General features: G+C 39.8%; 1 protein-coding gene across 2 annotated transcripts in view; it reads left to right on the top strand.

Moving 5' to 3' along the window:
• Nucleotides 1–5,065: 5,065 nt before the first annotated feature.
• The window catches only part of DZIP1 (DAZ interacting zinc finger protein 1), a 30,431-nt gene continuing 8,233 nt past the window's right edge, over nt 5,066–27,263 (top strand). Inside the window, exons 1-11 of one of the 2 annotated variants that reach the window (XM_065744119.1) lie at nt 5,066–5,141; nt 5,229–5,720; nt 9,062–9,146; nt 10,466–10,593; nt 12,971–13,132; nt 13,855–13,989; nt 15,166–15,228; nt 16,465–16,605; nt 17,432–17,480; nt 18,608–18,664; nt 25,207–25,266. In XM_065744119.1, coding sequence (XP_065600191.1) covers nt 5,139–5,141; nt 5,229–5,720; nt 9,062–9,146; nt 10,466–10,593; nt 12,971–13,132; nt 13,855–13,989; nt 15,166–15,228; nt 16,465–16,605; nt 17,432–17,480; nt 18,608–18,664; nt 25,207–25,266 — 1,375 coding nt within the window. In that variant the 5' untranslated portion in view covers nt 5,066–5,138. The remainder of the gene's footprint in view (nt 5,142–5,228; nt 5,721–9,061; nt 9,147–10,465; nt 10,594–12,970; nt 13,133–13,854; nt 13,990–15,165; nt 15,229–16,464; nt 16,606–17,431; nt 17,481–18,607; nt 18,665–25,206; nt 25,267–27,263) is intronic. The other variant, XM_065744120.1, reaches the window with a different exon arrangement.

The following is a 27,263-nucleotide window of genomic DNA, read 5'->3' as shown; positions in this document are numbered from 1 at the left end:
TAGGAGAGTACCTTAATCACCAAGCTATATACAATAACACGGTGAGGAAGAAGGAAGAAGGCATTAGCAAGTGGATAGAGTACACCACCCTTGCCAATTGGGGCTGTACCACTTGTAGCAAGTTAACTGAAGATTAATCAAGCTCTGGAAGGAAGGAAGGAAGAGGGAAAGAATGAGACTCTCTAGCAGACATGGTGTTATCCATAACCTCACAAAACAATGAAACTTGGTTCTTGTTGCAAGGCCTGGTTGTGCATTTTCTATTAAACAGATACTATAATAAACAGCCAAGATCCAAGTGTATCTCACACTTCATGCACACCTCCCATAATCAATTGAACATATAATCAATTTGAACATTTTCTCACCCAGACAACATTTATGTGATGTAAAACAGCTTATAAGTTCATAAGTTCATAAGTTCATAAGGTTGGAAAGGACCTATAAGATCATCTAGTCCAACCATCCTCCTATCACTATCTCTACCCAACTACTAAATTAAGTCCTTAAGCTTCAGCAATAGATCCTTAGAATGCATTCTGAACAGCCTATGGTATTGATAGCAGCTAGAGCACTTCCAGAAGGGCATGGGATATGAAACTTCTTGGGCACAGAATGGACTGAGCATCCACTTCGTGCTTTCTGAGTGCTCCAGCCATTCCCATAATGCGCTCATTGAAGTCTGTCTATGTTATTGGCCTCTAAGCCTCACCCATAGAGGCTGTGACTGTGATATTGCATAGCTACAGATAAAGGAAGACTCTTTCAGAGGAAATTTGAGGCTTTTGGTTTCAAAAAAAGTCCTCTCTTCAGTATTGGTGTTAACTAAGACATAGCACACTAAAGCTTCAATATCGTCATCTTCCTCTAGCAGTGCCTGCTCTAGTAGTTGGTACAGCCTAATAGGAGCAGCAGATCTGCAGAAGTGGCAGTAAGTAGAGAGGACTAGATTTCCACATATCTATTATTTTCTATTAAATACACACTTTGAAATTTTCCTCCTTTTCATGAAGGTTTCTCAGCATTTGTTTGGGTAGGCGTGATTAAAACCCATATGGGGGAGAAGAAGAAAATTGGGAAGAGGAAGAAAATTGGGAAGAGGAAAAATGAGGAAGGCCTCCAGCACAGGAAGGAAAATGTGGAGGTATTGCAGTGAGTCAAGAGGAGGTCATGAAGACAGTCAGTGCTGGAGAATCTCTCTTAGGAAGAAAATTTGTGGGAGCTGGGCTCAGTTATCTTTTAGAAGGCTTGGGGAGAGCCCGCTGCAGCCTTCCAGTATTTGAAAGGACTGTATAGGCAGGAGGGTGACCTACTTTTTCCACGGTCTGATAGCGACAGGACCAGGTTGGATGGGGCCCTGGGCAGCCCGAGCTGGTGGTGGCAATCCTGCAGACGGCAGAGGGCTGGAATTCAGTGATCTCTGAGGTCCCTTCCAACCTAAGTCATTCGCTGATTCCCCATGACCTGCCCTGCCGCACTGACTCAACCTCCCTGTCAGCTAAACGCGGACAACACCGGGCTGAAGGATTCTGCAGCCCAGCGCGCCGTGCGGAGCCACGCGAGTAGAGCAGGAGAGAGGAGGAGGAGGAGGAGGAGGCCCGGGAGGAGGGGAGCTTGCCTCCCGCGTCAGGGACCGCCCGGGCCGGGGGCGGGCAGCAGCAGCGGCCCCGCATCCCTCCCCGCCCGGCGGCCGGCTCCCGCCGAGCCCCCGCCCGCCGCCCGAGGTGAGCGCCTGTTGCGCCGGGGCTCGGCCCTGCGGAGGGGAAGGGGGCGGGAGCAGGGAGGCCGCTCGCTGGAATGAGGGGCCGGCTTTGGAATGGGGATGGAGCCCGGCTCGGGGCCTCCCGCAGGGCCCGGCCTGCTCGGCCGCCTGCAGCGGCCCGGCCTGCAGGCGTAGTGAGGGCGTTGGGGTAGCGGGCGGGCGGGGGCCAGGGGCCCAGCCCGGCATCCTGCCCCGGGACCACGGCTCCTGCGCGGAGGGAGCTGGCTTTGCCCCCATCGCGGAGCAAGCCTCTGCGTGGAGCCCGTCTTAACTGTAACGCGGGCTCCTTAGGGCTGCTCGTCTCGGGCACTTAAGGCTCTGCCTCCACGAGCTCTGTTAAAAATGTGGACTCTGATCCGCCCCTGTCTTTCCAGGGCCATCTGGGCCATGCAAGGACGCGCCCAGGACAGATGCCCAGGCAGCCCTTTTCATGGTGCACCGCTTCCACCTTCTGCGCAGTTACAGCGTGTTTAGTCGGGGCAGCATGAAGCTCTGCGTGGATGGTCCAACTAAATACATCAGCTCAGGAAAATAATCCACAGGTTCGGCTTAGGTTTGCTGTTTAAAACCACTGTATTTTAATTAAACCTGTGCATATATGAGTTAAGACTCTTATTTCATGTATGCTTTTTCAAACTCCTCCTTGACACATTGCAGGTGTGGTAGTTACAAAATTCTCTCATTTTCTATGTAAAGAAATTTATCTTAGGTCAGGTGTATAGCATGTGTTAGGCCCAAAGGTCTTATGGAGATGGATATCATTGTATGTAACTTTGTAGTTTCCATTACTAGGAGCATACCCGAGTATAAATTTTCAAGATGTTTTAAGGTATTCACGGTGTGAACATTTTGGGTGCTTATTTAGAATCTGAGTTGTTTTTTTTTTTAATCTAGCTGCTCGCAAATGAAAGTGTATATAGGCTGTGAAAGGAAGTGAGTCTGCATTGTTGAACTAACACTTCTAAAGGACATTAGCAGAGCATTCTCTTCTTCAGGTATCAGAGTAGTGCAAACTTCAGTGACAAATCACGTAGTAAGAAATGTTAAATAGATGTATTTGAAGTTAGCCATTGCTCATGGAAATTGAGGTGGCAAAAATTTCTTCATTTCAGAAGACTGCTGTGTTTACTGATGCCACATAATATATATCCAAACTTAAATGACTGATGAACAGTGGTTGTCAGTGCATTTGAATATGCACAAGCTGCCATATACATAGACTAAATTCCATAGATGCTGAAAATCGGGTCTAAGAAATTCTCCTTTCTCGTTGATTTGAGATTAATATTGCATTTTGTTAAAATGTTGTCATTGCAGTCCATCTGTGGATATCTTTGTGAAATTTATAAATGATGTTGCAAGTGATGTAAGGTCCTGAGGGAGGGTGTACAGAACCTTAGGTATTGCAGTAAAATGTGGCCAGCAGGGTTAAGGTAGACGGTCCAAAAAACAAGCAGTATTGCAGAGTGTTTTGAAAGATTTTCTTCAGCTATGGTGGCTTGAGCCAACAAGCAGGAGGGCTTGCTGTTCTTGTTATTAATTTCACTGTTCTGACTTCCAGTATATTACAGTTCACTTTGTAGATCAGTGAGACCTTTTGCTGGGCATGTTCTTGGAAATGTTGATTTTCAACTGTTTTATAATCATGAGGAAGGCAGAAGGGTATAACTTTTCTTTGTGCTGACAGAGCAAGAGAGACATCCTTGTGGTTTTTTGTGAATATGAAAAGGAAGGAATTTCGTCCAGATTTCCCTTTGTGCAGAAGAGTGAAGAATCGTTGAGGCTGGTAATACTTGAATCTTCTGTTGCTGAAATGAGTGTATGATCCTCCCTGTGACTAATCTTGGTCTCTCTGATACTGGCTAAGGTTTGATAGTGTTCCGTATCCTACCTTAGTTTCTCCGCACCTGAGGTTCATCTTTTTGGTGCACAGGTCTGCTACATGGCCAAGTTTCTTTTAGGAGGAATGGCCATGTGCAGCCCTGCTTGCCTCCTGACATGGAGTCAAAATACAGCTAGAGTACATATAGAAAAGTTGCGGTGAGTACCAGAGTAACTCTGTCCCAAAGATTACCATGACCGTTGGTTGCATGTAATGTATTCCAGCCTTCTCAGTGGTGCCCTGTGACAGGGCAGGAGGCAGTGAAAACAAGCTGGAGCCCAGGAGTTTCCTTCTGAACACCAGGAAACAATGTTAGTGTGAGGGCGATGGAGCACTGGTACAGGTTGCCCAGAGAGGTTGTGGAGTGTCCCTCTTTGTAATCTTCAGAAGCCACCTGGATGTGATCCTGGGCAACTGGCTTTGGGTGTTGAACAGATGCCCTCCAAAAGCTTCTTCCAACCTCAACCATCCTGTGTTCCTGTGTTTCTTACATTAGTACATAAAACAGTGTCGTAATTTGCATGGAAGTAGACATATGTTGTGATTAGTGGTTGTCGCTTATTGGAGTGGGCAGTGTGAAAAAATGCAGATGAGAGAGGTGAGGCTCATTGCAAGTTCTGTGTGGGGAATTCCTTGGAGTTGAGTGGATTAAAATCTTAAGGGAAGTCTGAGGGATGTGAAAAAGTGAAAGGGGCCAGAGGAGAACTAACAGGATGGTTAGGTGTCTAACATGACCAATAAAATGAGGTTGAAGGAGCTGGGCTTATTGAGTCTGCTGAAAAGAAAGCAAAGAGACTCTCTAATAATGTTGTAGTTACAAAGATGTCAGAACCAATTTTTTCTTGGTGGTAGGAGATGGTAGGTGAGATATTAGGAAAAATGCTTTCACCAGGAGGATGTCATAGCCAGATATCAGGTTGCCTTTTAGAGATGTACAGAAGCCACAGCTGATGTGAACCAGTGTTGCTGATAGCCCTGCTGTGGAAAGAAGGTTGGACTGGAACTTTATCAGAGGTCCCTTGTGAGCAATGTTTCTGTGAGTCTGTGATATAGGATGTAGAGGGACCAACCGTTGTGAACGTTACTGCTGTGTGAACGTTACTGGAGAAATACGTGTCTGAGAGGGACCCCAGGGATGAGAAACTGAAGCGTGTGTGAAAGGGACTGGAAAGACAGGTAGCCGTAAACTTGGAGTGTGACGATAGGGCAGGGGCACCGTAGGGGAATGAAGTATTAAAGAAACGATGACAGGAAGAGCGGATTTTTGGAGTAATTAAGATGAGAAAGATACTTCTGTCTGAGGACAGTTTTGGAAGCAACTAAGCAGGAGAAAGGGAACTGGGAATACAGGTGATGAGCCGGGGCGGGGGGGGCGGGGCGGACCGTGGGGCCGGGTTCACTCCTCGCTGCCCTCCGCGCAGGCTCGGGCCGCGGCTGCCATAACAACGCGGAGGACGCCGGCACCGAACGGGGCACGAGGGACCGGGTCCGGACATGGTGAGCGCTGGGGCGGGCGGTGGGGCGGCTGGGCTCTGCGCTGCCCGCTCTGATCCTCCTCTCTGTGTTCCTCTCTCTCTCCCGCAGCCCTTCACGGAGCGCGCCTACTTCCCGGCGGGGGCGGTCGGGGCCGGTGCGGGGCCGTTTCCCGCCTTCCAGTTCCGCGGGCGCCATGAGAGCCCGGACTGGCGGCGGCTGAGCGCCGTGGACGTGAGCCGGGTGTGGCGGGATGGCGATGTGGCGGTGCTGCAGGAGCACCTGGAGCACGTCACCTTCTGCAGTGCCGAGCGGGAGCGCTGCCCCCACTGCCAGGGCCCAGCCGACCCGCTGTTGCTCAAGCTGCTGCGCCTGGCCCAGCTGTGCACCGAGTACCTGCTGCACTCGCAGGACTACCTGAGCGCCCAGCTGGGCGGCCTGGAGGAGGCCCTGCACTCAGCCCAGGCCCAGCGCGACCGCCTGGCCGACGAGGTGGCTCAGCGCGCCCAGGAGGTCAAGGGGCTAAAGGAGGAGTGCCGGCGCAGGAAGAAGATGATCAGCACCCAGCAGATGATGCTGGAGGCCCGAGCCAGCTACCACCAGGTGAGAGGAGAGGGACTGGCTGCCTGCCCAGCCGTGTTTTGTGGCTCTGAGCAGCACTGAGTGGCCCCGTTCTGCTATGATGGGTTGAGGTGCAGGTGTTGGGCTGCTGTCACAGACGTCTGAGAGGCTTGGATTTCCTTTTGACGCATCTGAAGTGTCAGATACAGGCACACGCCCAGCTGCTCACAGGGCCCATGATACAAGTGCTACTTCTTTCTGTTGCCTGTGTACTGTATGGTCAGGAAACTCACAGAGCACATACAGCAGCATTGAAGCTAGAGCGTAGCCTATCTGTAGGCCAATTGCCACTTTTCTGCAGCAGTGTTCTCCAGGCACAGAGTTTTTGCCTCTTTATGTAATTCAGGAGCAGTTCACAATGGTTAGGAACACCAGTGGCATAGCTAATCCTTTGCACAACAATCTGTTCCTTTAACGTGTTTCCCGAGCTCCTTAGTGTGTTGCTGTTTTTAATTTTTTTAATGAGGGAATTGTTCTGGATGTAATAATGAGGTTTGTAAATTTGTCAGCTTTGGTAGGTTTCAGGACTGCAGATTCTAGCTTTAAATATGATCTGAAGGCTGGAGAGCATACTGGATGAAGACTTGACGTAAGATTTCAGAGTAGCTCTCCTCGTCTACAAGATCAAAGTTGTGGATTTTTTTTCCTTTTGTTTAAATCTCAGTATACTAGCATTTCTGATGGTTGAGATTCCCCTTAATCACATATTAGTTCAAGCACTGAGCCAGTGCAAGTTTTCTTACAGTATGTCCAGTCTTCTATTCACCATACGGTATTGGTGTCCTCAGGTTAGCAAAGTTCTCGTGTCTGAGCAAAAAGGCTTCTTTCCCCCCTCCACCAGCAGAAAAGCAGGGAAGCTTAAGTTACAGGATTTATATGTTGGAGATTCTTAATAATGTCTACGCGGTTATTTTCAAAATGTGATATAGCAGCCTCAACTGTGAGAAGCAGCAACTTCCACTTTCAGCTGCTAAGTTGATGCAAGTGTTTCTGCAAGGAAGTGTGTACTTCACGTCACAGGAGTAAACATACATATTGTAGGCTTCATGGGAATGTTGTCTCAATGCATGCATTTGAACATTAGTCTTAGAATCATAGAGTAGTTTGAGTTGGAAGAGACATTTAAGGGTCGTCTAGTCTGTCTCCCCTACAGTTAACAGAAACGTTTATTTACAGCTAGATCAGGGTGCTCTGAGCCCTGTCCATCCTGACCTTGGATATCTTTAGGGATGGGGTATCCACCACCTCTCTGGGTGGATTGTCTTAAGGACAAGCTGCTGATACCATTTTAAAAAAGCCTTTATACAACTTACGGGGTGGTGTCTGTACTGTGTTGCAAAAGCAAGCTGATCATGTGCTGATATAATTGTACATGCAAGCTTACAAAATTCTCACACTGATTACCACCTAGATGTTACCAAGTTTTCTTGAAATATTTGTGGGATACAACTGCCTCAGTGGAAGCTCATGAACATGGTAGCAGGCTTAGCTCATCACTTCTCTTCGGTGGCATTCACAGTAACACAGAAATGGAAAGTTATTTCCCATTTTTAGTTTAATTTCCCTCATTATTAGTAAATTCTCATCTCTGAAAGTTACTTAGATTCATGTGGGAAGAGAACATTCAGTTAGCGAAGTTATGCTGAACAAATTCTGCATTTCCAGCAGTGGTTTCAGGTCCATGAGTCTGAATGTTGGAGTTAAAATGAACTCTTTCCAGAGTTTGTAAAGACAGAGCAGTAATGTGTTTAGTAATTGTTAAGTTTTTATGATTTATCTGTGCTATGATCTTGGCATGACCACAGTGCCAGATAACAGGAGGTTTGCTGGTGTTCCTGAGAGAATAGTTCAGGTTTCTTCTTGTTCACTTGGAGTCTTGGTTGTTCTGTAAATGTGTCTGTTTTAAGGGGAGGCACGTTTTCTTTCTCGTATAACTGTGATATGGAGGTCAAATTTAATGGGTTTAATCCTCCACTGATATAAACTCAACTGTGAAATGCTGCCATATAATGATAGTTGCCTAAAAGTCAAAGATTTATAACTCTTGTCAACACCTTTTGTCTCTATCTAAAATTAAATTTTTATTATAATAAATTTTCACTTGATGATGCTTTGTATAGAGTTATTTATCTGTTTATGCACCACGTTGCTTGCCATACAGAGCACACAGTGTGTAACACTGCAACTAGTAGCTGCAAGGGTAATGCTGCATAATTCAGACCCTCGATACTCCATGTTAGTCCTGTTCCCTGCAGTTAGAGCTTCCTTCCACTTGCGACACCAACCTGATGTGAAGTTTGTGCTTGAATGAATAACGTGATTTCACAGCCAATTTAATTCCCTAAGCGTTGTGCAATCTGTTACACTGTAAGCTCTCTCTTGGTTTGGTAGCAGTGCTGTGCTGTCATACTGTATGTCTTTGCTTTGGTTTTTATGTTAGCGTGTCTTGGCTAGGGTTTTATGTCTGCATTTGTCTGTCAAGATTTGTCTTAATGGTTCATAGTTTCAGTGTTTACGAGAAGATACCTCACCATCAGCGACAGTATTTTCACTATTAGATGAAATCTGGGAGTTTGATTATGATAAGAAGATCTGGAATCCACTGGGTCTGTATTTAACTACTTTTTGTGTTTGTATCACAGTAAAGAAAAAAAGGGATTCAGCTGAGTATTTGAAGGTTGTTAAAATATAGTCATTTGGAAAAGAATCCTGGGAAAGGGTTGCTCATTCCCTCTGTCTAAATCATTTAGGGACTCTGATTCACAGTCTTATTAGTATATTCCAGAACACGTAAATATAACTCCTGTTCTTGCATTCTCTATCTGTTTTTAGTATTCTGAACATTACATTGATATAGTTTGAAGATGATCAAAAGTTTTTTCCAAAAAGTTTAGGATTTAAGTTTGACTTAAGATGTGACTGTAAAGTAGAAGTTGTCATGCGTCCCATTAGAATGTGGGACGAGTGATAAAACAAATAGATAGCTTCTTCTATTTTTTTTGTTTTGTTTCTTTGGTTGTGAAGATGATGAAGCATTTTCGTGTGAGTTCCTTGGCTTAATACTTTTATCAATGTTCAACTTTCTTCTTGCTTGTGTTCCACTTTATTACTATCATTACTATTACTTTTTTTTTTTCTTTTTACTCAATTTCTGTTTTGCCTGTCTGGGGAAATAATAATGTGATGAGAAGTCAAGACTTAGAACAGTCTTTCTGCACAGATTTTCAATAAACTTTCAATGTCTGGACAAAATAATATAAACTGTTAAATGCCTTAACTACTATATTTATCAAATAATATTAACTGTTGTCTATCTTTTGCAGTGTCAGTTCTGTGAAAAGGCTTTTATGAACTATTCCTTTTTACAAGGTCACATGCAAAGGCGTCATCCAGAAGAATCTCAGATTGGTATGTGCTTCAGTTCTTTACGATACCTTTTCAAACTAGAATTCCTGCTGAATACTTCAGCCAGTAGCAGAACTCATAGCACAGTTTTTTTTTTCCTTAGGTATATGTGTTATAAAAGAATAGGTACACATGAATACGGTGTAGTAACAAAAATTCAGTTTGTGAATATATGTGAATGATTAATAAAGAAATAATCCAGATTACCTGGTTTCAATAGGATCAGACTCTCCTGGGCTAAGCTGTTGAGAATAATCTAGCTATTATTATCTTCAAGCTATTGAGAATAATCCAGCTTCATGTATCTGTGGTAATTTTGGTTGCCACTTTATATTCTCTTTTCTCTTAATTGAAAAACAGTTTCAAAAGTACTGCTTTTCAAGTTTGCATCTTTCACTCCTAAATTCCCTCTTTCCAATTACACTGCATGTTTATGATTTCTGCCAAGGACTAGCAAGTATCAGAAAAGAGCAATGATTGAAAAGGAGGAAAAAAAAGAGCATTTGTGAGGAAAGAGAGAGTGAAGAATCTAGCAAGGTGTCAACTGCATCTCATCAAGCAAATAGATAAAGAAAGACCAGTGCAGGCAGTCCAAGTAGTATCCAGCAAGTCCTAGTAGGTTGGAAGAGAGAAGCTGGAACTTTATGGGACATAAGAAAAAGGTTGTGAAAGGAGCTGCAGAGATAGTTGAACTAATTATCATATAATGAATTAGCCTGAAATTTCTGTATGATGGAAATTTGTCATGTAGTTATTCCTAAAATTATAAGCTACAGTGTACTTGGACTCCCAGATGATGAGCACCCTAGTAAATCCTGGGTAAACTGATAAAAGTGGTATAGTTTTGACATAATTAAAACTTGAAACATTCTAAAACTCTTTCACAATGGCATTCTCCCCTCTATCATTCCAGGTAAATAATTAGCTAGACTCATTATAAAAGTTACTTAGAACAAAATAAACCTAACAGAAGTGAATAATTGAGGTTCACTTAGTCCATCACAAGTTCTTCTTAGAGTCTGTGTTGTTTAGATTTCATTTAAATTAGTTTGTATAATACTTTTCTTGCAAGTAGTTTATAATACTGCTTCACCTATCAGTAATACTGGTATTTTACAGTCTTTGAAGATAATTTTAGCAATTTAGAGAACGTGTGAGTTTAAAAGCATCTTTGGAGAAATGTTGGTAGTTAGAAGGGAAATTGAGTCGTGCTTAATGATGATGGTGTTACAATAACATAGAAAAGCATTTGTGGTAAAAACACATTTACAGAAATTGCAACTAGTGTTTTTTAAAATCAAGATTTTGTCTTGTTTTCCTAGCAGAACAAAAGAGAAAAGCAAAGATGGACAAATTGCAGGATGAGATTGAGAAACTGAAGGAGCAGTTGCAGCTCACCAAATCCCAGTTAGAAGCTGAACAGCAAGCTAACGTGGTCAGATTTTCCAAGGTGATGTGTACCAAGTAATGTGAACTTCTCTAAAGATCTGTTCTTACTCATTTAGTAACTAGAATGGAGCTAAAATGTATTTACAGCTTGTCTGTCTGGCAGAATGTTGCTTGGGCAGTAGAACGTAGTAACCCTACCTCACTACTGTGATTTTTGAGCAGCTCCATTCCCTTTGCTTTTCATATTGCAGCGGATGGAATTGATCCTGCTGTGGTGAAATATAAGCTATATCTAATGTATTTTGTGACAGAAATTTCTTTAAATAGAACTGGTTTCACATGTGACCTATTAAACTAAAATTTCTTCTTTGTGGCAGAGGGGCAAAGCAAAAGTACTCAGTGCTTTGTGAATTAAAAAAAAACCCAACAAACCTTTAAAACAAAGATTTAAAAGCAGTGATTATTTGTAATTATAATGAAGGCATAATTTAGAATGTTACTGACTCTTGTAGTTGTGCTTTCTGCCTCATAAAAAGAAATGAAGATTCTCTAAGTTACCTGTTCACTTTTTTTTTCATCTTCAAAATTTCACATTTTTCATTTTTTTGGTTAAGTAAATACAATTGGATGGTTTGCCATCCAAATAGGGATGGATTTTATGTATTTACTTTTTTTATGCGAGAAGGGCTTTGAGAAGGGAATTCTTGTCTTAAGAGAATTAGATACTTCTAAGGATTGAGGTAGTAAACACTTATCGTGGTATTCTAGTTTGCTCTGTATCGTGCTGAAAAGCAGTGTTGAAAAAGTGGAGTGCAATAAAGCTATTTGATAGAGAAGATTCCCAGCTATGAAACACTCGTATTCAATGTGGCCACCACCATTAGCTGTGCATTTTCACCAGTGATGAACAAGAGCCAGCACACTGCTCCTAAAAGCTTGTACCAGTGGAGATGAGCCACTGCTGCTGTCACCGCTACTGAAATGTACCACCCACAGCCTCACTGTGCTGACATCCACTGTTTGGTCTCCAAAAATGTTCAGGGAGGGTCAGTGACTGTCAGTGGGCACAGCTTCTTTTGCATGGAGGAATTCAGTTGCCCATCTCTGCTTCCGATACACTTCCACATCCAAGTCTTCCTTTGATACCATCTGTTGCACTGCCATTAAATGTAATGGTGTATTGGTGGGAAGGTTCAACCTCTACTGTGTGTGTGTCCCACCTTTTGGCAGCACTGAGTGAAGAGGAATTGTCTTGGGCTGCATATAAAATATGTAATGCAGTTAAAGTAAGCTTTGTTTCTTGTATACATTATTTTTTTAAAACACTCCTTATTAAAAAGAGCAACAACAGCATAAAACTAGTGGAATATTTCGCCTTGGGCCAACATGATGAAATAGGAGGCTTTACTTCCATAGCATCCTTCATATAAAGAGATTTCTCCTGTACCTGAGGTGTTGGGTTTTTTTTATTAGGGTTTGGAGCCTATTGCCAGCAGTACAGAGCAGTCTTTTTTAGTACCTTGGGGGCATGTTTTGATGTCACTTGTTTTAGCCAAGACTCTTAACCATAAGAGAACTGCCTGAGATGTCCTGAGGCTACAACCTGCAGTGTTACATTGGGCTTTTGAAACCTCTTTGTTTTTTCTGAGATGTTAGGGAAGATAGAAATATGAAGTGTGACTGGATGCAGATTGTCTACTATGAGTGATGTCCACAGTTGATTCAGGTGTCATTGTGCCCAGTGGATATCTGAGGACACCTTCCCCATCTTTTATGAGGAGATTTGCTGGCAAGCACTTAGATGAAAAACTTGAAGTTCTTGGTCTGCTCTCTTCCATTGAGTTGAAAGGATACAGAAGATCTTGTTCTTCTTAAGCATGTTGTTAGTGCTTGGTTCTTCATGCAGCTTGTAGTAAACCTTCGGAGTTCATTGGCAAAAGATGTTGCAGTTGCTAAGAGCTGACGCAGCCATAAGGGAGACTGCGAACATGCACCAGGCAAAACTGAAGGTTACTAAGTTTATAAAGCTATATCTGGCAGAGGAATTCCTCTGAGCTGAAAGCAGTTGGCAGCTTGGAGCCTTATGGAGTGTGCTGTTTGCTTGCTCTGCAATTTTCTTTTCCCACAAATACACTTTTAGCCTCTTTAAGAAATATGATACTGAATTAGGTGCATATTTGATAAGTCCACTTAAGGTCATTCATGTGTTCTTATTCAAAGAAAAATACCAAACTGCCAAAACTTCTTGAAGTGTACCTGTCTTCCTAGAAAATTATATTGTTTTAATCCCCAAATGCTTCAGAAATATATTTTTTCATGCTTTTAATATTGCAGTGTGGCCCCTTGAAAGTGCCTTCCTTCCACACATAGTCTGTCTGCTTGAAGTAGTATTGTATAGAGTGGAAGAATAATTAGTAATGTTTTAAAAATAACTTTAGGAATGTGAACAGCAAAAATCAAAAAAAGAAGAAATTCTACAATCATTTGATAAATGGAAAGTGGAAGAAAAAGCCAAATTGGCTGATGAAATAGAAAAAGTGAAAGAGATGTTCATGAAAGAGCTTAAGGAGTTATCTTCAAGAAATTCAGCATTAGAAAATGTAAGTGATTTAGCTTGTCTGACATTCTAAGACATTAATCCTCTGTAGTACACGGTGAGCTTCAGATATTTACAGTGCAATGTACTTATCTTAAAGGGCTTCTTAGAAAACTTTAAAGGTAATGGTGGAACACTAGCTGTAACTACATCCTTGTAAATGGCTATTTTACCTAGATAATTGCAGTTCTTTCGTATTTTGGATGAATGAATGATGTCTTCAGTAACCAGATCAGTATTTTCCTACTCTTCAACCTTTTAAGTGCCTGTTCATAGATCAGTAGATGCTGTTGCTATTGCTGTCTATTAGACATGCATAATACTAACATTCTCACGAGTGACATGGAGGGGACTGATCTCTGCCTTATAGTCCTCGCACTAGAACTGTGTATGTCTTCAATACAATCAAAAGAAATGCTTCCTGTAGTTCTGACTAGAATGAGAATTATAAAAGATAGGTCAGGAAAAGAATACCCATGATGTTATCGAAGCACTGATATTTTGTGGGTGCTAATTTCTGTGTATATTTGCAATGTATATTTGTGTAAGATGTATGTATTAATGATTACATAACTTTTTTTGGCTGATGAGCCTGTGAGAAATGTGAAGAATCTGCTATGATCTATTTGTAGTTATGTTGAAAGTGTATTTTGTCTTAAATGACAGATCTGTAAAACAAAATCTTCATATGTATTTGGTCCTTAATTTCTTCCTACCTCCTTTCAGCAACTATTAGCATTACAAACGTCCAGTATGCAGAAATCCAATTTAGGGACACTGGAAGACAGCCAGGAATTTATGGAAGAGAAGCCTCAGAGTACTCAGGATTATCAAAAAGTGGTTAAACTTCTTGAAAAACAGGTAACACTCTATCTTAATGTACTGCTTTGGACAGACTGTTCTTGTTCTTTATATTTTTGTGCATGTCTGAGTAGAATTTTAAATTCAGAAGTAAAATGTCCATCCCTATCAGTGTCTGAAATAGCTGTTAATAGAATCCACTAGTGTTTACTACTGTCTCTGTAATAGAAATCGAGGAATTACTTCCTTTATACTTCATTATTAAAGGTATATAAAGATATATAGTTATGTAAAGAATATCTAACTTTACCAAATATGGTTTGGTTTCAATTCAGTTCCAGAAAGCTCTAATAAGCCATTTCTGTCTGCTGATCTGTGAGGCTGTTGGCAAGAAATAATGAAGAAAATGGAGTTACCCATTTTCTGAGGTGGAAAAAAATATCTAGATGCTTTTGGACAGTATTTGCCAACCTGTGGCTTTTGAACCATACAACACACCTGAACCTGTCATGTGAAGCTTCTGGATTGGGACTGCTCATATGAGCAGGACAGATGCTGGGCTGGTGGAAAAACTGTTGGACAAGCCAAAGTCAAACTATAGGAAAGAGCTGAGAAGGGCTGAAGATGAGGTAGTTACACCAAGACTCGCTTGCACACTGAGGTCCAAACATCCAAAACTTGAGTGATGAGACCTTTGGGAATGCCTGAAAACCTTTTTACTCTTGTTTCTTGACTCTTTGTAACGTACGTTATGTATTTCATAGTTCAGGGAACTTGAACGGAATAGTGCTGCTCACTTCTGCTCAAAGATGTGGAAAGTTTAGTGCTATTTTGGTGTTTATTTTGTTAAAGAAAATTCAGTTTATTCAAAAACTCATGTCTTAAGGCTATTTTATATCACTGTTATGCAAAATAGATGTGTTGTTAATGTTTGAAATGACATTATTTGGGAAAAAAAGCTGGTCATTACTCTTGCTATCAGTAAACAGCTTCATCATAATACTTGTGTATTTCTCAGACACAAAGCCAGGAGCGAAAATGTAGTTCTCAGAGCAACTGGTAAGAAAAGCCTCACTCAGATGTATAAAACATGCTGATGAATGCTCTGTGTCTTAGACATGGTGCTACTCAAGTTTCATATAATCAGTGGTCTTTTTAGTGTAAATCTTCACGTGTTGCAGTAAATGTTAATTTGTTGTTAACAAAAATTAATGACTTTTTTGTTTGTTTGTTCAGGAAAGCAAATGGACATCTAGAATACAAGCCCTTTGTCAAGAACATGAAGCAGAAAAGTCCCTTGTAAGTGGCACAGCGAACCTTGTATGCTAGGAGGAAGTGGATTTCTTACTCTTGAAGTACTTCTTGATATGCAATAATGTATCCTTGGGGTGGGATTAGAAAGCCAAGATTCCAAGAGTTTCTAAAAGTGTGTCTTCCTAGATGCATTTAATGTTGTACTTCAGTTGTTCTAGGATGTTGAAGTTTCTGTTAAGGCAGAGTTGAAGAGGAATTTATCATTTAAAAATCCAACAGATGCCTGAAAACTGTGCCTGTCTTTTGAAGGACTTGCAACTAATTCTGTGAACTCTGTATTTTACAGTGTTTTCTGTGTTATGTGGATATACTGGATAGTTGAGATACAACTTGCCAATATGTAGCTTTCATCTGCCCTGCGCCTTCAGCTGCCATAGAGCTACAGCTTGTCACAGTCTGTTTTTTTTTCCTCTTCTCTTTCATTTCCCTGCTGCTTTTTCTGTTGTAGCTCTCAAACTCAGAATCTGTTCAGCTTTTCAAGGAAAAAAAAAACAAACCATGGCATTTTGTTTTGCACTGGCATATCTATTTTACTATGCAAATCTTTATTCCTTAGGGTTGTTTTTTTTTTTTTGTATGTCTGCATTTCTTTTTAATCTCTTTCCTGCTTTGTTTCTCTTGCCTCCTTTCTTTTCATTTTCCTTTCATCTGCGTGACCATGTAAGAACTGAGCAGATCATAGTGGTCTGGCCATTACTTATCCTCCTTTGGCAAGAAAGCAGTGGGGAGGAACCATGGAACATTCCCCAAAAAGGATGTAGTTAATGATACACCCACATACATGCAAGAATAGAATAAGGGAGTAGTAATGTAAGTATTACTTTTTAGACGGTGCACCTAAAATATTGTTTCCTTCTACATTCACAGCTAATATATATTAGATTTATTATGCCAAGTCACAGTTTTTCTCCTTAAAATATTACTTTAAACTATAACCAAAACATTTTTATATAGTGATAGGCTTTTTTCTATAATCTTAATTTTAGGCAGTCTCAGCAATGTGTTTGCATGCCCTATTCGTTGTGTTGAGATTCAGGTAGTCTTTATTGTGCAAATAAGATAGGATTTAGACCAAGTCCCCACGAAATCAGGAGGTGTTATGTTCTTGCTGAATATATTTAAGTATTTTTAACACTCTTAATATTTGTTTCTTTAAATCTCATAGCTTTTGAGTATTCTATATGTTATTATCAAGTTGTTTTTCATTTGCTTACTTTCTAGCTCCTGTCACAGATTGAGAAGCTCAGATCATCAGTGAGAGAAGACCTGAATAAAAATAACACCTTTTATAAGAGGAGGATAGAAGAACTGGGGGAGAGGCTTCAGGAACAGAATGATCTGATTATTACTCAAAAGAAGCAGGTCTGTTTTGTGAAGCAGTCTGTTTCAGAAAGAACAGGAAACAGAAAAACGTTTTCCTGTATTATCTCCATTTGCATGGTTAATAATGCCAGTTGGTAGGAGTATTACTGGAAGTATTTTGGTTACACTTTGAAAATAGCAGTGATAAATAGAGATCTGGAGAAGGGACGCAGGAGTTAAAACAATGTTTAGAATGAAAGATTTAACAAACCGTATGTTTTAAGAAGTTCTACACGAAGTTAAAAGATAATTAGTTTTCAGTTACTGAAGACCTCTACAGATCAAGAGTTTCTGATAGTGAGCAGAACTTTATCTGCCACAAGGTGCTTGTAATGAGTTTGAGTGTTTGAAATATGAAAATATGTGACTTTTAGACAAATTGACAAAACTGTAGAGCTGATGGGAGAACTGTTTATACATTTAAAATCAGTGTGTACTTTAGCGTTAGCCTGGAGTGGAGATGGACTTGCAAAACTGGCCATGAACTGCTGAATCATAAAGTACTGAAACTCTTTATGTACTGAGGTAACTCATAAATGTGCTTTCATTTCACTTTATAGCTTGCATTGTACATAGCACACAAAGTGGGAGCAGAATATGAGTGTGTTAAGATAACAAACAGAAAGAAGTCTTAAACATTGACTAAACACGAGTGTAATACGCATTGAACAGTAGAACAGTGTTCCATAAAAGCAGTATATTTCTCTCGTAAACAATAATATCAGTCCTGGAATAGTAGTGAAACTAGTATTTCATATTAAATATACATGTATAGATATGGACCGATTACGTGTATCTGTTCATGTATCTGTCTTTTTTCTTTCAGATAAAAGAGTTGTCCACAAAGTCAGTTGCAAGCATCAAACCCTATGATAGTAAGTACAAAATGTAAACAAAAGCATGTTTTATTTCTGATTTGAGCAGGTTGTCTGATACAAATCGTCATAAGGAATAGACATCAACTTTTTATAATTAAATACTAAAATCAAATCAGCAGCTGCATTTTCACAGGATAACTACCTGTGATAGTGTTTTCATGCCTCTTCTCTTTTGAAGTTCATGTTCTGCAGCTCTATGAGCATGCAAAGTACAAAGCTGATGGTTTGTATTGAAGAGGTGTGAAAGCAGGACATAACCACTGTGTCGTATTGTGCAAACAACTTTTGTTTTTTCTTTATGAAGTGTTGTTTTAGTTATTTTTCATGCCTGATTGTCGTTAGGCTGCGTGTAGCTAAACCTGTTAATAGGGTTTTGTGATGCAGTCCTGCACCACAAATGTCCCTATAGCTGATGCTGCAGTTGTAGTAACTTGGAATAGATTCACTGCAGTAGATGATAACTGCATTAATTCTGAGCTCAGTTTGAAAACTACCTTGCTTTATTAGCAGGACATTGGTTTGAAATGAATCTTAACAGCAAGGAGCAGGTTAGTTTGAGGAGAAAACAGCCATTACATGGTTGTATGGCTTCTCAGCTGGAGCTGGCCACTTTCTGCCATGCTGCAGTATAGATAATACTATAGAACACTAGGCTCCCAAACAGGAAGCCTTGGAACTGAGGCATTAATTCACTTAAAGACTATGCTCTACACATGGTATAGGGTTTGCATTGATTAGTAGGAAGTATGGAAGAAGTGAAGGTATGTGCCTTGATCGGAATAGACCTTGCTTTGGGGCAAGGCTTCTTGCTTGTGGCACAAGGGCGCCGTACATGCATGACTAAAGCAGTGATCTGACCAAATAAAAGTTTTGCACTCCAGTTCACTCATGGTTTGTTACTGGCTTCATTTCTCTAAGTATTACAAACACTGAGTGTACAGAGATTGTGGATTTGTTATGAAGGACCATTTTTTACTTTGTAGGCTACTTGTTGTTCCTGTTAAAGCAGAAAGTTATGCAACAGATAATAATGATTAAATATTACTACATCTATGAAACTTTGTATGTTATTGTTTGATATAATATTTTTACTTTATTTTTTTTTTACTTTTATGCTCTTTTAGCAAACACCGTAGTTGAGCATCTTGAAGAGCCTAAATCAAATGTACCTGTGATGTATGGTGAGTTTCTGCAATATGTCTGGATTCAGTGCTTGTAAATCTTAACAGTCTTCTTAAAGGTGATCATAGCTGTAAGAGTAGTTACATTTAATGAATATAGTTTGAATCACTTCACTGCATGACTGCATTGAGGATTACTGAGAATTACTCAGAAGGGAACACTTCTGAAAAGAAAAAAAAAATAGAATTGAGAGTATTTCCTAGCAGGCTTTTACATGGAGGTCAATGAAAATAATTATGAGGAGGAGAGCTTTTCTTTTTTTTTCTCTTAGAAATTTATTTATTTTCTGGTATATGCATACACTGGAATTTCTACAGAGGAAAATAAGTGGAGATGTTTATTTTTATATGCCTTGAAATAGTGTTTTTTATGTGACTTATCATGAAAAAATACAGCAGTAATAATCAAAGCAGACAGCCACCGTGTCTAGATGGTTCCTCCAGCGTCTCATATAGATCATATATATATGTGGATATATATATGTATAATGGTGTTGTTTAGTAGTGGGGGGAAAAAGCAGGAACCTTAATTTACAGTGTTTGATGCTTTGTGAAAATAGTTTTCATTTTCTTGTTATGCAAAGTAATGTTTTCATAGCAGTAGTCTGTGTTAAATTCTTACTTGCAATTCAAGTAATAAAGTAATATGAATAATGAACTTTGAGCAAGTAAAATACTTAAACCTTAAAAACAGTCATTTATTATTTATATGGATTATTGGCATAAATACAGACTTATTAAAATTCCTCTTATTTTTAAAACCTGTTAGAGAAGAAATTTAGTTTGTCTAAGGAAAATGTACAGTATTTTACTTTTTCAACAAATACAGATACTCCTGAAAAGACATATGGGGAGGAGAAGAGGCACTATACAACAGAAGCATTACATAATTTGAACAGTGCAAAAACTGACAAAAAAAATGAACTGTTGATGTTGAAATACTTGTGACAATTAATAAATTAGGGTAAATGGGATTATTTTATTTAGTAAAGTTATTTGAATGAGGCAGGTATTTCTTACTAAATGATGTAGGGGAACCTGCTTTGGCAGGGGGGTTGGACTCAATGATCTCTTGAGGTCCCTTCCAACCCCTATGATTCTATGATTACACCAGGCAGCTGTTCATTGCTAGAAGCTTTTTAAGTTAAACTCTATCTAGATGAATTGTGTGGGGGAAAAGTAATAACATATTAATAGTAGAGTATTGATAATTGTACATTAAATAGTCCAGTTATTTTTTCATTCAAAACAGCTTTCATTCCACCAACACAACGGTGCTGGCTCTAGCTGAGAAATCTCACAGCAAGTACTTGGGCTGAATTTAAGAACTGAGTTTATCAATAGTTTTGAACCTTTAAGGCTTACGTACTTGACATTGCTTGTCAAACGTTGCTTTTTTTTAACACATTCCCTTTCATTTGGACTGAGAAAACATTTCTGTGAACACTCTTTTCTGAGCTCTTGACAGTTTAGATCAGCTTATTCAGCTTTCTTTCCTGATTTCTTGTTGCTCTGAAGTTTTTGACGCCCTATGAAACTTTTCAAGATTAAAAAGAAAAGTCAGTTCCTGCCGTTGGTATAAAAAAAGATGCGTTTTCACTTTACTATGAAACATCAAATAAGGGGTTTCCTTCAGATTCCTATGCTGATTATTATTTTATTTATCTCTGCAGGTCTCTCTGTCCCCTTTCTTCCCTTCTGGATTTTTTTAAAACTTACCCTACCTAATTTCTGGATAAAAAGGTTAGCAGAAATTGTAGTGATTTTTCCCAAAACTTTCAGGACTCTTCAAGGGATTGAATTACCTACGGAGTTATCGTGGCCACATTTCATGCCGTTATGGGAAAGAAAATGCTTGCTGGTAACTTCTGTTCACAAGCTCATTTAGTGTAGATCATCTCTGAAATCAGAAGAGCTGAAGCTTTCCTATCAAACAGTTACCTGTACGCAGAATATCTTTCTTGTCTGTCTTTTTCCCTGTTTGAGACAAAATTAATGTGGCGAAGGGCTCTTTTATAACTTAAGGGCACTTATCAAGGTTGCTTGGAACCTTTTCCATTTTAAGATTACTTCTGCACATCTCGGATCTGTACTGTTAAAAGATAACCAAATTAGAAATGAGCAATCCTAAATGTAAGGTGGAATAACTGTGTTAGCCAAGTGCTTTTGTGTTGATGTTGTAGCCTGCTTTGGCAGGGGTGTTGGACTAGATGATCTCTAGAGATCCCTTCCAACACCTACAATACAACCCTGTGATTTCTCGAAGAGCTAGTAATGCCATCCCAACAGACCATTCTTCTCCAAGTTCTTGAGGTACCTATAGTGTTGTGCAGATGTAATCGAAGTCTTTCCAAAGATGACTTCTATCTCATGAGAAGACAACAGACGAATTATAATTTATCTTTTTTAAATGGACTTTGGCTTCTATATAGCTCTTGAAATCTTGATAGTTGTTCAATATTTAATCTTTGTTAGGCCAATAATACTGGGTGGAATTAATGGACAATCTAATTAATCTTTGCTTTTTAGCTACTGTCTTTAAAACCTTTGACTCAGTCTTGACGTAACTGAAGCAACTGAGGTAAACCTAGTCAAAATAGTCTTCCTAGACAGTTAACAGAGAAAAGAGACACTTTCAGAGTTTGGTTCAGCTGAACTAAGATCTGAATTGCTCTGGGAAGCTCAATTGCTCTGTGTCTCTTCGTTGACTGTAGGAGTCAGAGATGACTGGGTTCCTATTTTAGAGGCCTCAGGTAAGTGACTGAAATGTATCATATTTAAGAGTACTAGTTTGAAATTTATTTTGCTAATGTACAGTATATGACTTCCCACTGATGAATTATGAAGAAGATATGTTATTCAAAAATGATAGTCAAAGAGAGAGGCATAGGAGATTAAGCTCTTAGGATGCAGAATTTGAGTATAAATAAGAAAATTTAGGGAATAAACAGTGACTCTAATCATGGCTCACATTCTTTACATCTTTAAGAAGTGCTACATTTTACAGCAAAGAGGTGCATTTCTATTTATCCTTGGTTTTCATATTGGAAATGCAAAGTGTTTACTGTGGGCCTAGTTTCACTATAGATAACTGTATACTTCTGTTAAGGCTAAAAGTGCTTTAACATTTCATATTTCAGAGTAAACAGACAGGATTTCTGCTTCAGGTACTGATCAAGAGACTGATTTTTTTCCAATAGTATTATCATAATGTTGTGGTGTTCTTCTGTTTGTTTCAATGTGAAAACAGTCAAGTAATATATATGCTGGAAACACAAACAGGTTGAATTCTTCATATTGTTAGATACATTTTCCCATTCCGCTTGCATGGAAGTTGTCTTCAGGTATTACTTAAAACAGAAATCTAATGATTAATCAAAGTAATCCAGTCGTAATTATCTATCCACGTATATCAGCTGGCAGAAGATGTGGTCTGGAAGATACAGGAAAAACACCCTTATCATTGTGAAAGTCGTCTTAAGGTTGCTGGCCTAATGATAACTAGCATTAATATGGCTGGGTTCAGGCTAGCAACAGCCAGTGATACGTGACTACAACCAGTTTGCAGTAAGACTGGTGTTGGCAGCTACTGTTCAGTTTGGTTCAAGTCTGAAGCTGGTGACAAAGCTAGGGTTATGCTTGGGACTGGTGTTGACTGCTGACAGATGGTGAAGATGTGCCTAGTATTTGCCATATAGGCTAGGTAGAGGGTTTAGCAGCAGTATCAGTGTGAGTCATTGGGTTAGGATCAGATGTGGGTCTGTTGGGGAGGACCTAATAGAGTTAGGTTTGGAGTGATAGTGGTTAAGGCCAGCAGGAAAAAAATGATTTACATCAGGGTCTGCAGAAAAGGCTGAATTCACCCAGGGACACCTGGTTTCTGCTGAGCAAAGGTTTTACAGGGGTCACTGGGCTTGAGTTAGAATTAGGTTTAGGCAGATGTTGATCAGCAAAAGAGAGTTATGGTTGTGTTGAGAGGGAACAATTAAGCAACATAGCAGCAGCAGAGCTTGCCTGAATAGGTTTAAGTATGAAGTTGATATTTATCTATTTTATAATTGAGAAAGGGGTGGATCTCAGAGTCAGGGTTCAAATGGTGTCAGTGAACAAAGTATAACTGAGGTTACATCTGAACTGCTAGACTGATGTAATCTCCAGTTCTACCAGTACCCTGGTACTGAAGTGATTGCTAACAATAAGCTTGCTAATAGTTAGGTACTGCTCATTTCACAGCAGTGCTAAGAGGTCTGATCAGACTGCTAGAAGACAAAAATCTCTGGTAAAGTTCAGGAGTGGGGCTCCTGAGGGAGTGATCTCTACGTCTGTCTTTTTGTAAACTACAAGAGTGGTGAATGAAACTGCATTTTCTTCCGAATTTCAGAAAGGTGTTTGGTAAATATCTCACAGAACATCTGTAAAGTGAAAGAAGGGCCCACTTACACTGGGGAGGTTGGAGTTTCCAAATGTTCCACTCCTTCATGTGTTAGGATTCGATCTCCTGTCATCTTGCAGCACACAACAGTGTTATCTGCAGTGGTGATTATAATTTGGTTTTGCTCTTGCATTTCTTATTTTACTAGTCTTAACTCCCTCTGTTTCTAGTATAATATATATATCTATATATATCTCTGAGGGAGATATGCACACACCTTTTTTTTATAGAGTGCTTTCAATTCTGAATTCTGGGAACTGGGCTTTTTCTTTAAAATTAAGTTACCCAGCAAGGGCTTGTGGTGAGGTGAGTCATCACTTTTAAATAGATTGCATCTGAGTAAAGTACAGGTGAAATGACTGTAGATTAAATCCAATTATGAAGCACCTGGCTGTGTAGTTAGTCCAGACAAAAAAAAATTCTGGGGCCTCTGCCCATGCAATAGAACTAAATTTGTGCCAGAGCATCTCTCATCTGTGCTTCTCTCTCTTTCATCCCTAAGAGAGTCATTGCTTTGGACAGTGCTAGTTGGTATAGGGCAGCAGTGCATCAAGAACAGCTTTGGGAGTTCAGTTATTTGGAGGTTTATATTGGAATGTCCAGTAATGCTCTGGCTGCTGTTAAGGTCTTAGAGACTAAAAGATCAGAAGCCTGTTTGTCAATCTAGCTCCAAATTTTACTTCTAAGTGTTTCCATAAAAGATACTGATATGAGCATTTTTTTAGCATGATGGATGTAAGAAACATATTTTTTTTTTTTTAGAACTTTTTATGTAGTGCTAATTGTGTTGAAGAGAATCTTAAGTCTTGTAACCCAAGGACATAACTGCAAGTACAGAAAGCATGGAGAGAGCAGCTACCATACAAGAAGGGTTTACAGCACACTCTTCAGTCCCACTTCAGGTGGGGAATGTTGGAGATGTGACATTGTATCATTTAGCTCCAGGTTCTCATTTCACTGTGATAACCCATCCCAGTGTATTAATACTTATACTCTATTGTACAGGAAGTGCTGAGGAACAGACATCTTTGCAGTAATGTCACTTCTTCCCCTTCCACCAATACAGCATAACTACCACTCACAGTGCCAAAGGATTCCTGTGAAGTCTGAGGCAAATGTATGTTGGCCCAAAGTATTGGCCAATGCATTCTCTTTTACTGCCAATAGCTGAGTGCTGAAAGTATGGCTTACAAGTTTCTCTGTTCTTATGGTAAACATAGAAGAAACTCAATTTTTAGTTTTTATTGGAATTACTGTGTTCATGAAAGGTAAATATTAACATTTTCATCCATCTCTTAAATTTGAAGTCTATAGGATGGTAAATAAACTTTCCTCTGACTTTACTTGTATAAAAGCAGTTATTCTTGGTAGCCTATAGAATAATAACTTCAATATTCTTAGGAAGCCTTTTTTCAACAGAGGATGTTCTTTAAAGCAGATAATAATACAGAGTCATTGAAGATTTTAAAATAAATTGTTGGACATGTCTATCTCTGTGTAGAAAAATGTTATGTCTTGTGCATACAGATTCACTACTTACTAATTCTCAAGATTAATGAGTTAATGGATTTTTTGACGTATATTTTTGGAGGTATCTCCGTATCCATCTGTTTCACCTGCCTTTTTTAAACTACTAATACACAAAACGGACATAAATAATATCTAAAGAGTGCATTTTTGAGTGAAAATCATGGATGAGAATATACATTCATTCACCCTCAGGTAGCTTTGTCTTGGTATATGACTAAAACCATTCCAACTTGCTGCCATACCAGGAAGACATGGGTTTTCTGGAGTTCTGTGACCTGTCAGCCACCCGTGTAGGTGGCTTAAAGCTGATATATCTGAGATGATAGCAGAAAGCAAGCTTAGGCAATTGAATCACTCTCAAAGTCACTTTGTATTAGGATCTCCTCTACAAATATTTTGTATCAAGGCAGTACTTAATGACTGTAAAGAGTCATGTTGCATTGGGTTTGTGATTAATAAGCAGCTTGTAAGCAGTCAGGAAAATTGACATCAGTGTGTTTTTTTGCCTTACTGTCCCTCTCTGGACCTCGACCTTCTTCTGTCCTGTTTGTCTGGTGTTCCTGTTCTTCCTCGTTATTAGAGCAGGCCCCCTTGGTACATATGCTGGAGCCCATAGAGGAGCTTTCAGAAGAGGAAAAAGGTAATGGTTGGTTCAGAACAAAATGTAGTGGCATGTCTTTTCTTGAAAATAAAAATGTGAATATTATTTTATGTGTACAGTATTTTTCATTGTGCTTGAGTATGCTTATCTGGTTTGGGTGGGAACATTCCTTGTACATGTCAATTTCCTTTTAGCCATTGCTGCTTGTAAATATTATGTTTTCCTTATCCAAGTTCTATATGTTTTTGTGGAAATCTTACTTAATTCCTTAAAGCAGGCATATTCCATATGTATAAAGGCAGTTGAGATAAGCAGAAAAAAAATGATTGATGAGGAATACCCTCCTCTCTAGGAAATTCTTTGGTATAATCTGATGGTGTTGATGCTATTGCAGTGTATGCCCACTTCTTTCACATGTCGTAAGCACGTAAATAGTTCAGATAGAGGAAGGAAGTTTGTGGTGGAAGTTGAAGCTGCCAACTTTTCTAGATGGACCAAAGGTACTTTTTGCAAGTAATCTTAAGTTATGCCTACCTCTGCACAGCCACAGAGCCAGCCAGGGTTGTGCCCAGTGTTGGTGACTTGCCCCACGTTGGTAGCTGCCAATGCCAACTTGGCATCTGATCTTCTGCTTCATTTGAGGAAAACTTGGGCAAGGCTGCTTCAAGACAGATCAAGGTGTGCTGGTTCATTCTGCACGGTGTTCTGCTGCAGGGAGATGGCAGTCACTTGGATTTTCATCTAAAACACTGCTAAGCATGATAATCTGTGCTGCGTGTAAATAAATAATCAAATGAAATTCAGTTTTGAACTTCACAGTCAGTGAATTTAAATCTTGAAGGAATAATGCTGTTCTGAAAACAAAAGTGTCATTTGAATACATCTGTGCTTAAGTGAGAGGTTTCCCAGGGAAAACCCAGTGACTCTGTCCAGTCTGAAATAAGGACTGCTTACATTTTTGCCATTCCTTCTGCTGTTTCTCTTGCTTGCCATCATCTCCCTTGATCGATTGTCTTCTTCTGTGCCTCCAGGCATGGCCTACAGTACAAAAGAAAGAATGCAGTCTGAAAGGTTAGACCTAGATTTTTTTGTTTGCGATGCTATTTATAAGGGAGAGTGTGAAAATTCTTGACTTGGCAGATTGTTTCACAGGATTATGAAGGAGCTGAGGCAGTGGACCGTACTTGTGATCCCTGGTCTTCAAAGCAGTCCGATCTAGTAAATAGTTGGCTCCTGACAAAAAGCTTTTGGGTTTAGTTAATTAGCAAGAACTAATATCATCATTAATTAGGATAATACCGGATAGTCCTGTTACCCATATTAATACAAAGTAATTATAAATAAAAATGATTTTAGATGGATCTATTTTTATTGTGGGGATTAGCATCAGAAAGGGACAGGATTTTCAGTAAGCTCCCCAGAGTCATCTACTTAAAATGTACAGTGAGTTGTGTCAGGCTCCCTGGAAGAACTTCGTACTATTCAATGACCCTTCTCCAGACTGGGGGCTGTCTAGTAGTCCCACCTTTCAGCTCTAACCAGTAGGTTACCTCTTCTAGGGCTTGACTCTCCAGCCACATCACTTTAACCCCACGCCTGTTGTGGGAGTTGTCCACAAAGTTCCCAAGGCCAGATGAAATTCATGCCAGTCTTCGTGGATCTCATGGCATGGTAGTTGGACTCTTCCAGTCTTTATTTCTTTTCGTTCTTCCCAGGATACATGGAAAGCATCCTTGAGTAACCTAGATATTCTTTGTGTATGGTGTAGCTTTCTGCATGAGAACTAAATGGGACAGCTTTTTAAGTAGAAGGAAAAGTGGCATGTTTCTTTTGAAAGAAAGCATTTGAAAGTCACAGTATGGCATCATTTCTTCAGTTACATCTTTGTCTTTGGGCTGGCAAATGACTCCTCAGCCCTGTAAAGCATACTGGAAAGAGAGAAGCTCCTGCCCAAGGTTTACCTTTTGTTTTGGGGGGAAGTTGGGAGTTCAGTTTGCAGCATGCTTTCCTGGGATGTTGTGTACACCTCTGTGTAT

Source organism: Cyrtonyx montezumae, unplaced genomic scaffold (genome assembly GCF_038088225.1).
Source record: "Cyrtonyx montezumae isolate F1298 unplaced genomic scaffold, pur_monq_1.0 scaffold_3, whole genome shotgun sequence".
NCBI lineage: Eukaryota > Metazoa > Chordata > Aves > Galliformes > Odontophoridae > Cyrtonyx > Cyrtonyx montezumae.
This window is presented reverse-complemented; position numbering and strand designations above follow the sequence as displayed.